The 12,824-nt window shown below is 37.9% G+C and overlaps 1 protein-coding gene across 6 annotated transcripts in view; it reads left to right on the top strand.

Annotated features, from left to right (window-relative positions):
* LOC128226810 (calcium uptake protein 3, mitochondrial-like) overlaps positions 1–12,824 on the top strand; it is an 84,087-nt gene that overhangs the window by 32,335 nt on the left and 38,928 nt on the right. For all 6 annotated transcript variants that reach the window (XM_052936873.1, XM_052936877.1, XM_052936875.1 and 3 more), the window contains one exon: positions 46–93. In XM_052936873.1, the coding sequence (XP_052792833.1) occupies positions 46–93 (48 nt within the window). The remainder of the gene's footprint in view (positions 1–45; positions 94–12,824) is intronic.

The raw sequence follows: 12,824 nt of genomic DNA, 5'->3' as shown, positions 1-12,824 counted from the left end.
ACTTGTTTTCAATGTCAATACAAAGGTTTTTTTTGTTATTTTCAGGTCTGATTTCCTACACTGAGTACCTGTTTCTGCTGTGTGTTCTAACAAGTAAGTATTAAGAAGATCTGAATAAACACTGTGATTACAAACCCCATAGAGTTCTGGGTTTTATTCAGGCAGTTCTAAGCACAGCCTTTGTCATCAGAATTTTGTTACACAGGGCTTAAATGCATGTGGAGTAGCAATATGCCTAAACAGTTTGCATCATTGTAGTACCAGAAAATACACCCCCCGCCCCTTCAGAACAAGCAACTTGATGAACAATCTAACTATACGAGGAACTAGGCCCCTTGATCATTTTAAAAAAATGAGTGACTAAGCTTGTAGTGCGGCCTACATATTAAATCAAAATAGTTGTATTACTCAAATTATATTTGATTCTTTAAAGTGCGCCCACCAAAAATAAAAATAAGATTGCACTTAAATCCTGACTGATTCACCGACTGTGGAGTAACATATGGCTCTGCCCACCCACCTTTGTTTATTAAATGACTTGGAAATTGATAAAACAAGACTTGATTTGAGGGAATATTAAAGACAATTACAGTGTGTCTGGTGTTATTATTATTAGCAGCAAAGCCACAACTTACAGTCTTTTACTTAAAAAACTTCTGTTTAAGTTTCATCTTTTAATTATTAAGTCATCAACAAGAATTTGTGTGTTTTCAGATTTCTAAAATAGATTGTGTAGTTTATTAAATTTTGAAAGTTACATTATTGGATAATTTAGTTAACAAAATACTTAGTCTTTGTTTAAAACAAAGAAGAAGAATTTCTCTATCTTGGTATAAATAAGTGTTCTGTATTGATGAGCAACAGCAAATGGCGCCAGCACAGCACAACCGCAGGTCAAGCAAGTGGCTGAATTTTAAGTAAAATCCAAAATAGAGCGCTTATTTTATTTGGTGTTTGTTTCCACTTCTTAAAATTGCTGTGTTGTGATGTCATATTTTGGCGCGAAAATTCAACCGCCCAGCTGCTGGCTTCATTAGCTCTGGATCGGCAATGGTAAATAGAAATGTGTAAAAACTTGATTTATTATGGCCGGAAAGGCAGGAAAAGCAATCAGATTGTATTGAAAATAATTCAGTATACATAAAAATTTACAAGGTTGATTTTATGTGACTATGGCCAGACTGCTCAGAACTTTGTTTAAGTTTGCAATGTTGTTAACGTCATTATTGTTAACTTTCAAATCTGTATTGGAAGTTTGATGGATACACTTGTGATCTGCAGTATTCCTAACAAAATTTGAGACAACTGTTTAAGCTGTAATTGTTTCATTTAAAGATATGAGAGTTTCATAAAATATTACACCTTAAAAAGTTAACAATGATGCTGTCAATGCTGAACAATTGGGCCGATATTCAACATTAGTATTTAAAATAAAAATTTAGCATCTTCTATATCCCATTTCCCACCAGGTTTCTCCTCCAATAAGCCCCTTTTATTTTCATCAGCAATGTGAAAGCTTTCGAAAACCTGTTCCAAAATTTGCTCTTTTTGTTTATCTCTCTTTTAGCATAATGAAAAGTACATAAAACCATTTTAGAGATATTTATGATGCCATTACGGTAAATAGATAGTTTTTTATTATGTAAACATACCTTGGTTATTTTAATAACCCAAACATGTACAATTTGTTGTTAAACTTTATGATACCAAAAGTACACAAGTAATTCTTCATTGAATCAGGAGCTTTCCCTTCAAAATTGAAAAAACTTCAAATCCATTTCAATTGCAGCAACAACAAATCTTTTTTTACACAATTCCATCATAAACATGAAAGTGGCTAGTGTAATACTTTGGTACCAAAATATCCTACACAAGGGAGTGACTATTCTTTTCATTGGAGCGACTGCTCCTAACATGGGAGCGACTCATAGCTTACATGAGAATCTGTTCCTAACACGGGAGTGACTGTTCCTTAAATGAGAGGGACTGTTCTTTACATGGGAGTGACTGTTCCTTACATGGGAGTGACTGTTCCTTACATGGGAGTTACTGTTCCTTACATAGGAGTTACTGATTTTTGCATGGGAGTGACTGTCCTTACATGGGAGTGACTGTTCCTTACATAGGAGTTACTGATTTTTGCATGGGAGTGACTGTTCCTTACATGGGCGTGACTGTCCTTACATGGGAGTGACTGTTCCCTACCCAGGAAGTGACTGTTCCTTGCATGGGAGTGACTGAGCCTTACACTGGAGTGACTGCTCTTTACATTGGAGTAACTGTTTATTACATGGGAGTGACTGTTTGTTTTATGGGAGTGACTGTTTATTACATGGGAGTGACTGTTCCTTACATGAAAGTGACTGTTCCTTATATAGGAGTGACTGTTCCTCAAATGGGAGTGACGGTTCGTTACTTGGGAGTGACTGCTCCTCAAATGGGAGTGACTGTTACTCAAATGGGAGTGACGGTTCATTATATGGGAGTGACTGTTCCTCAAATGGGAGTGACTGTTTCTCAAATGGGAGTGACTGTTCCTTATATGGGAGTGACTGTTCCTCAAATGGGAGTGACTGTTACTCAAATGGGAGTGACTGTTCCTTATATGGGAGTGACTGTTCCTTACATGGGAGTGACTGATAATTACATGGGAGTGACTGTTCCTCAAATGGGAATGACTGTTCCTTACATGGGAGTGACTGTTCCTCAAATGGGAATGACTGTTCCTCAAATGGGAATGACTGTTCCTTACATGGGAGTGACTGTTCCTCAAATGGGAGTGACTGTTCCTTATATGGGAGTGACTGTTCCTTACATGGGAGTGACTGATAATTACATGGGAGTGACTGTTCCTCAAATGGGAGTGACTGTTCCTTATATGGGAGTGACTGTTCCTTACATGGGAGTGACTGATAATTACATGGGAGTGACTGTTCCTCAAATGGGAGTGACTGTTCCTTACTTTGTAGTGTCTGTTTCTAACACCTGATCAACTGTTCCTTGCAAAGGAATAATAGTTCCTTACAACTGAAGTGACTGTTACTTACATAGGAATAACTGTTCCTTACACAGGAAGTGACTGTTTCTTTCATGGGAATAACTGTTCCTTACACAGGAAGTGACTGTTTCTTACATGGGAATAACTGTTCCTTACACTGGAAGTGACTGTTTCTTACATGGGAGTGTATGTTCCTTATACAGGAAGTGATTGTTCTTTACATGGGAGTGACTGAGCCTTACACTGGAGTGACTGTTCCTTACATGTTTGTCTGAGCCTTAAATGGGAGTGACTGTTCCTTACTTGGGAGTTACTGTCAGAATCGGTCTACATGAAATTTAGCTACGAAAAATTATACAAATCTTTGACTTTCATTGGCCTACAAATAAGTGCGAACACCAAAAAAAAAAGAGATTGAACAGCTGTTACTTCGAACTTTCTGATTGCTGGCAGGCTGAAAGATTGATATTGTATAATGTTATCCTAGATTTCAGTGGATTGTTTATTAAATCAGTGATGTTTTACACTAACACTAGGAGAGCAGTTCACTGGCCAGGATGGCATTTAATGATCACCTTGCAAATGGCTGTGGAGGTGTTTATGCTCATGTCCACCAGACTGATTGTGATTAATTATAGAGAGCTGAAGTTCTGAAACAACCACCAAAGACCTAGTGACTGAATGGTTGAGAAGACCAAAACTAAAACAATATAACAATGACCTATTTGCATTGGGTAAGGTGAGACATTATCTCTCCTTAACAAAAATCTTTATTACCCAATTCACAATTTACATGATTGATATCTACATTGTGTCCTTGAGTTTGAAAGCACATCTTATATAAGGCCAATCGCTACCCTTATCAACTAGGCTAGACATGTGTTCAAGATTTGAACTTTGTATTTCATGTTTGTGTGTGTTTTTGGACTGTTGATTTCTAATTATTTTCATCTCTCATTGTTAAGCACTAGTCAATTGTAATCAAAGTCAAATGATTTTTTTAAATTTGGAGACAATCAGGCTGAATTGCCATATTTTTTAAATACCTCGCAAGATCTCGTTGTACTCCGGAAAAAGCTTGGCTAAAACATGGACAAATCCTGTTGAAAGAACAGATAATTCTCGGCACATATCCTTAGCCCATTCCCTGCTATTTTCGGCACATGAACAAAATCACCACATTTACTCTGCACTGCAGGGCCACATGGAAGGTAAAAACATGGCCCATCCGCTATCCCCAGTATAGCCCCGGACCTGGGTGGGGTGGGAGGGGGGGGGCGTGGTTACAATTTGAATGCTGAAAATGATGTGTTATCTTATGGTGTTAATGCCATCAGGCATCCAGCCAAATATGGTTGAAAAAGTTGTTTGATTCCTTATTTTAACAAACAATTAAGCCAGTTTTCCATATGCTGTCTGTGTCTACTATCTGTATTCACTGTTTGCGACCAGTTTAATACTGTTTGGTGTATTGTATGTATTTGCTTTGGCTTGCTTGTAGGATCAGCACCTTAAGCGCACATTGAATTAAGGGGACAGGTTTTTGCTCGAAAAATAAATAGAAATAGTTGTAAAGCTCTAATTGATGAATAATTCATTAACTAAAATGCATAAAAAACATTTTTATATAGCAAAACATACAGAGGTTAAAGCTTCCAAATGAAGTCAAATCTTTGTTCAATTTGATTGTTATTCTACAAGGAATTGAATATTTTTAGTAAGGCTTATTTTATGATTGAATATCTAACATTTATGTATGCATATGTGAAAAAAGCAATTGCGACTATTACTTTTTAATCATCAGATGTTACACATACATAAGAATTAGATTTCTAGTATGCTTTTCTGCTTTTACAGGCTCATGCAATTTGGTTTCTGTTTTAAAATGTAGCTGCGGACACTGAATGTGGACAGAGGAATCCAACAGCATGCACCTGGAATACCATCCATTAATGCAGGAATTGGTTACCTGGATTTTTTTAGCAATTTTATAAGATGCATTCTTGCACTTAATTGCTTCTAGATTCTTCAGCAAATTTCGCTTTCTATATTTTTGTACAACAATTCCATACACGCATGAGGACAAGACTGGTGTCTGAACATTGTACATTTTGCTTTATTGTTCAACAGAAATTCCTTGTTCACATTAATTGAGCTTACAATATACCGTTTGATGTGACAAATGTTTACCCTGTACATTTCATCAGTCTGTCTGCTGTTGCCTTGCTTTAGTCTAGGTGAAGACCAGATATTTGACACATTTCCCCTACTGTAATTACATAGCTTCATTAAGGGTTCATCTGAGTTCAAGCAAGATATATCTAATTAGAATTAATGTCTAATTTGACTAACAGGTGCCTGACTGATGAATGGTCATGAAGTCTACCATTGGAAATCCCAAGTTTCAAACAGATCCATGTGCAAGCCCTTGCATGGTCATTTGGAGGGGCATCAGTGTATTTTGCTGAAGATGGTCTACAATAGTTTTCATCATAGGTTTATAAACAGGAATATGAATGTATTTTGGTATGAGCTGATGTAGATCCTGCCACGTTTCCTGAATCTATGTCTTGTTGATAATGATTAATTGGGCTTTTGATTTCTATGCTACAGTATACAAAATTATAAAAGGTTTTTTGCTGCTAAGTTTCTGTTATCTTTCTGTCTTCTTTCTGCCAACGTCCAAATGCATAGAGATAATAAAAAGGATTGCCAGATTTATATCCGTCCCTATAGGGAAAAGATACAGGACTGTTCAGAAATATATCCCTCCCCATAAGGAAAAAGCATACAGGATTGTCCAGAAATATATACCTCCTCCAAAGAGAAAAGGTACAGGACTGTCCAGAATTATATCCCTCCAATATTGTGGCCATCTCATTTAAAGACAATATTTTTTAATGTATTTCTGGGCAGTTCTGTATATATCATAGCTAATCTCTGTGGTATGAACTTCCATAAACATGTTTTTTTCTGACTGTACAACACAGAATGAGACAGTGTTGAACTAGTAGGATGCATCCAGATGTTATCTCGAGCAAACTCTGATTACATCAACATAGATCTTTGTTTACATAAATTGAGAGCATTTTTTTCATAAATCTTAACAATTTGTGTGGGGAACGCAAGGTCTGTTGCTACCGGCTGCTGGCTGTTAGCTGCACATTAGCCTTGGTAGGTTTTGAGGGGTGAAAGCCTTCTTTATCTGCGTATATTATTTTGAATGTGGCAGTTTCATTTCTTGGTATAGGTTCTGGTTGGTTTGAATAAATGAAGTCAATTGTTGTAGTATTATGCATTTATGTTTCAAGGAAACAGGATAACCTTTATAAGAATACACAGACAGTGATATATTATGTGAGGTAATGTGCCCTTGTTCCTTGAATAAACCACATCAAAGCTTTCAAACTGTGGACGAGATGATAAATAATCAATCATCTGGTCTGGATCTGTATTACCCATGTTCAGAAGTAATGGTACTAACTCTCAAGTTTGCTTAGTAGTTTGAAGCATTCTGTTGAGGAAAGAAGATCTTTGATAAATATTTGACTGTAATACACCATTGTTAAGCATTGGGCTGGAATACATCATTGTTAAGCATTGGGCTGGAATACATCATGGTTAATTATTGGGATTATTGGAATCAAAATGGTTATAAGGTATTGGGCTGGACTACATCATTATTTTGTATTGGGCTGGAATACACCATTGTTAAGTATTGGGCTGGAATACACCATGGTTAAGTATTGGACTGGAATACACCATGGTTAAGTATCGGTCTGGAATACATCATTGTTAAGTATTGGGCTGGAATACACCATGGTTAAGTATTGGGCTGCAATACACCATGGTTAAGTATTGGGCTGGAATACACCGTGGTTAACTATTGATCTGGAATACATCATTGTTAAGTATTGGTCTGGAATACATCATTGTTAAGTATTGGGCTGGAATACACTATGGTTAAGTATTGGGCTGGAATACACCATGGTTAAGTATTGGGCTGGAATACCCCATGGTTAAGTATTGGGCTGGAATACATCATTGTTATGTACTGGGCTGAAATACACCATGGTTAAGTATTGGGCTGGAATACACCATGGTTAAGTAAAAGCCTTGAATACACCATGGTTAAGAAATGGGCTGGAATACACTATGGTTAAGTATTGGGCTGAAATACACCATGGTTTAGTATTGGGCTGGATTTACCATGGTTAAGTAATGGGCTGGAATACACTATGGTTAAGTATTGGGCTGGAATACCCCATGGTTAAGTATTGGGCTGGAATACATCATTGTTAAGTATTGGGCTGGAATACACTATGGTTAAGTATTGGGCTGGAATACACCATGGTTAAGTATTGGGCTGGAATACACTATGGTTAAGTATTGGGCTGGAATACCCCATGGTTAAATATTGGGCTGGAATACATCATTGTTAAGTATTGGGCTGGAATACACTATGGTTAAGTATTGGGCTGGAATACACCATGGTTAAGTATTGGGCTGGAATACCCCATGGTTAAGTATTGGGCTGGAATACATCATTGTTATGTACTGGGCTGAAATACACCATGGTTAAGTATTGGGCTTGAATACAGCATGGTAAAGTAAAAGCCTTGAATACACCATGGTTAAGAAATGGGCTGGAATACACTATGGTTAAGTATTGGGCTGAAATACACCATGGTTTAGTATTGGGCTGGATTTACCATGGTTAAGTAATGGGCTGGAATACACCAGGGTCATGTATTGGGCTGGAATACACCATGGTTAAGTTACTGGGCTGGAATACACCATGGTTAAGTATTGGACTGGAATACACCATGGTTAAGTACTGGGCTGGAATACACCATGGTTAAGTTACTGGGCTGAAATACACCATGGTCAAGTATTGGGCTGGAATACACCATAGTTAAGTATTGGGCTGGAATACACCATGGTTAAGTATTGGGCTGGAATACACCATGGTTAAGTATTGGGCTGGAATACACTATGGTTAAGTATTGGGCTGGAATACACCATGGTTAAATATTGGGCTGGAATACACCATGGTTAAGTTTTGGGCTGGAATACACCATGGTTCAGTATTTGGCTGGAATACACCATGGTTAAGTATAAGCCTGGAATACACCATGGTTAAGTATTGGGCTGGAATACACCATAGTTAAGTATAAGCCTGGAATACACCATGGTTAAGTACTGGGCTGGAATACACCATGGTTAAGTTACTGGGCTGAAATACACCATGGTCAAGTATTGGGCTGGAATACACCATAGTTAAGTATTGGGCTGGAATACACCATGGTTAAGTAGTGGGCTGGAATACACCATGGTTAAGTATTGGGCTGGAATACACCATGGTTAAGTATTGGGCTGGAATACACCATGGTTAAATATTGGGCTGGAATACACCACGGTTAAGTTTTGGGCTGGAATACACCATGGTTCAGTATTGGGCTGGAATACACCATGGTTAAGTATTGGGCTGGAATACACCATTGTTAAGTACTGGGCTGGAATACACCATGGTTAAGTACTGGGATGGAATACACCATGGTTAAGTATTGGACTGGAATACACCATGGTTAAGTACTGGGCTGGAATACACCATGGTTAAGTTACTGGGCTGAAATACACCATGGTTAAGTACTGGGCTGGAATACACCATGGTTCAGTATTGGGCTGGAATACACCATGGTTAAGTATAAGCCTGGAATACACCATGGTTAAGTATTGGGCCGGAATACACCATAGTTAAGTATAAGCCTGGAATACACCATGGTTAAGTACTGGGCTGGAATACACCATGGTTAAGTTACTGGGCTGAAATACACCATGGTCAAGTATTGGGCTGGAATACACCATAGTTAAGTATTGGGCTGGAATACACCATGGTTAAGTATTGGGATGGAATACACCATGGTTAAGTATTGGGCTGGAATACACCATGGTTAAATATTGGGCTGGAATACACCACGGTTAAGTTTTGGGCTGGAATACACCATGGTTAAGTATAAGCCTGGAATACACCATGGTTAAGTATTGGGCTGGAATACACCATTGTTAAGTACTGGGCTGGAATACACCATGGTTAAGTACTGGGCTGGAATACACCATGGTTAAGTACTGGGCTGGAATACACCATGGTTAAGTACTGGGCTGGAATACACCATGGTTAAGTAGTGGGCTGGAATGCACCATGGTTAAGTACTGGGCTGGAATACACCATGGTTAAGTACTGGGCTGGAATACACCATGGTTAAATATTGGGCTGGAATACACCATGGTTAAGTAGTGGGCTGGAATACACCATGGTTAAGTAGTGGGCTGGAATACACCATGGTTAAGTATTGGGCTGGAATACACCATGGTTAAGTATTGGGCTGGAATTCACCATGGTTAAGTAGTGGGCTGGAATACACCATGGTTAAGTATTGGGCTGGAATACACCATGCTTAATACTTGTAGTGAATGTAGGAAAGGCCATATTGTTTTGTTTTTATTTTTTGTTAAGGGTGTTTGCAAAGTTAAGGGTGTTTGCAAACCTAACCACCTTTTTGATTAAAAATAACAAATTCATTACAAAAAGAGAAAGTTATAGTCATAACTTTACTCAGATGATAGACAATGTGTCATTTCAGATGTTTTAATTAAGAAACATCATAAAAGCAATCCCACTTCAACATTGTCAGAAGTAGAAACTATCTTTGTTATATCTCAAAACAATATACTAGTTAAATATTTTGCCATTGATGACTCCACTGGTTTGGACAACTTTGACAGTGATGATAAAGTTTTTTTTCGAGTCAACTTGCAATGCATACATATCAAGGATATTTTAATCACCTTCTTGGATGCTAACAGTGAAAAAATGGAATGCCATGAGGGCTGCATCTTACATAAACAAGTAACATGTGTTAATTGTAACAAATTTATTGTTTATTGTAAAAAAAAACCCTGCAAAGATTAAAAAAATGGATGTGATACCATCCACACAGTGATAACTTCGTCAAAATGACTGTTGAGGTCATTTGAGGCCTATTTTTTCATCAACGTTTTTGGTTTGGCTGCGATTGATAAATCACGTGAATAATGGTATCATTGTCAGGTCAACACTGGATTGATGTCGTTGTAAATTGAAAATGATATTCTGTTTATTTTAGCTTTCCAAAAATGTTGTTACTTTTTTGGCTTGAGGAGCTAAAAACCTAGTGAGGACCCTAAACAATATTACAAAAATGACATGGCCGTAGTGAATGGAATTACCAGACCTTATTACTCCAATGTTTATCATCTGTTCATTCTTTGTATTGAACAAAGAATATTTATATAAATATTACCAATTCTATACAACACACATTTCCTATTTGACTGGTAGCTGATGGACAAGGGATAAAAAATGCCAATTATGATTGAAATGGCTTGTGTATTTTAACCCTTACTGACATTACAGGGGGATTTAAAATAAAACAGGCCACCTACATGTTTGGGTTTGCCATAATTACAGACAATTGGCCAATTTTAATAAAAAGCATGTAGCGTTTGTTGGCACAGACCACCTTTAGGCCCGGATTAGTGTGGGGAAGGTGAGGCCTACGGCCTGCTGGGTTTATTTCCAGGCAATAACCTTCTTAGGCCAAAAAAAAAATTACCTGTGTTTCCGGTAACATGGGTAAAAAAAATAGGGTCGGTAGGTCGGGATTTTTTACACTTTCCATATCATGCAATTTTCTGTTGCATCAGATCTCTTATGTTATATCTATGCGTTTCCTTTTTTACAAAAAGTCTGATAAAACAGCATTGTTTAATGTCTGAAAACATTTCCTTACCTTCGACTACCGTATTTTCCCGCCAATTTTGCCCATGAAATCTGGGGTTTTTTGGTATACAATACTCGTTTATAAGTCGTAATCAGTTTTTAGGAAAAGTCCAGCACTTCAATTTCAACAAGTCTGTGATCATGTTCTAGTCAAACAGTCAATTATCAACTAAGTTTTTAATTTGTTTGAGGAAAATACCAGAATTTCTTGTCAACTGTGAGCTCCTTAAACTAGGCCTTCAAGTGGAGGTAGGTTTATAAAAAGACAAGTAAAAGCGGATATGGATTTATTTTACTATCATATTTTCATACATTGCTACAATCAAAGTTTCATTCATATTTATAGTGAATTCAAACATTTCGGTCATTGTTTTAAGATTCCCAGACGACGATTATTGATTATTATTGATTATTGTTTTTTTCGATCATATGGTATTTTCGTACCAGCCTAGACGAAATCCTGGCAATCAAATGGGATCATACGGTATCCGACTGACCGAATTAGATACAAACCATAGCCACGCGCCTTTGATCTTATCACCGCTCGTGCTCTGACGTCACAAATTGCACCGTTTAATCTGCAGCCGACACATTCCAATAAATGTGTTGTTAACTTTTGCAGGTTTTTGTTTGGATTTCAGTTGATGGGACTTATATAAGGCGAAATAAATAACCATTGATAATTGCGGATAAATAATATAACAATTAATGAAATGTGTATTGGAACCTGGCAGTTAGCCTGCATGAATTCGCAAAGCCTGATCGTAAGAAGCCTGCATGATATACGCAAAGCCTAATCGTAAAAAAAAGTAAGTTTTATTTTGGACATGGGTATGGATAAATAACACCGCGAACTATAATTCAAAATATTTTCATTTTCGTGATCAACCACGTGTTTGGACCGTAAACATGCGTTTGCCAATTTTAAGATATCGGACAGGGTTTGCCGCCCTCCGCCATTTTGTTTTCCCGTCTCGGTAATACATAATCAGGAATGAAAGTATATTCTCCGGGGACATTGAAAGACAAACAATGAAAATAATAACGATATATTTAAAGAAGTATATTTTTATGCCCCCGAAGTTGGGCATATTAAAATCGCACCGTCCGTCCGTCCGGCTCTGTTACTTTCCCTTGTATGGACAGATTTTAAAAAAACTTACCACATGTGTTCCACATACCAAGACGACGTGTCACGTGCAAGACCCGTGTCCCTACCTCAAAGGTCAAGGTCACACTTAGTGTTTATTCACAATGGAGTGCTGCATATAAGGACATAGAGTATAGGTTGTCGTGTCCGTGCTGTAACTTTCCCTTGTATGGACAGATTTTAAAATAACTTGCCACATGTGTTACACATACCAAGACGACGTGTCGCGTGCAAGACCCGTGTCCCTACCTCAAAGGTCAAGGACACACTTAATGTTTATTCACAATGGAGTGCTGCATATAGGACATAGAGTATAGGTTGTCGTGTCCGGGCTGTAACTTTCCCTTGTATGGACAGATTTTAAAATAACTTGCCACATATGTTCCACATACCAAGACGACGTGTCGCGTGCAAGACCCGTGTCCCTTCCTCAAAGGTCAAGGTCACACTTAGTGTTTATTCACAATGGAGTGCTGCATATAAGGACATAGAGTATAGGTTGTCGTGTCCGGGCTCTAACTTTCTCTTGTATGGACAGATTTTAAAATGACTTGCCACATGCGTTCCACATACAAAGACGACGTGTCACGTGCAAGACCCGTGTCCCTGCCTCAAAGGTCAAGGTCACACTTACTGTTTATTTACAATGGAGTGCTGCATATAAGGACATAGAGTTTAGGTTGTCGTGTCCGGGCTGTAACTTTCCCTTGTATGGACAGATTTTAAAATAACTTGCCACATGTGTTCCACATACCAGGACGACATGTCGCCTGCAAGACCCGTGTCCTTACCTCAAAGGTCAAGGTCACACTTAGTGTTTATTCACAAGGGAATTCTAAATATAACGACATAAC

This window comes from Mya arenaria, chromosome 3, assembly GCF_026914265.1.
Source record: "Mya arenaria isolate MELC-2E11 chromosome 3, ASM2691426v1".
Taxonomy (NCBI): domain Eukaryota; kingdom Metazoa; phylum Mollusca; class Bivalvia; order Myida; family Myidae; genus Mya; species Mya arenaria.
This window is presented reverse-complemented; position numbering and strand designations above follow the sequence as displayed.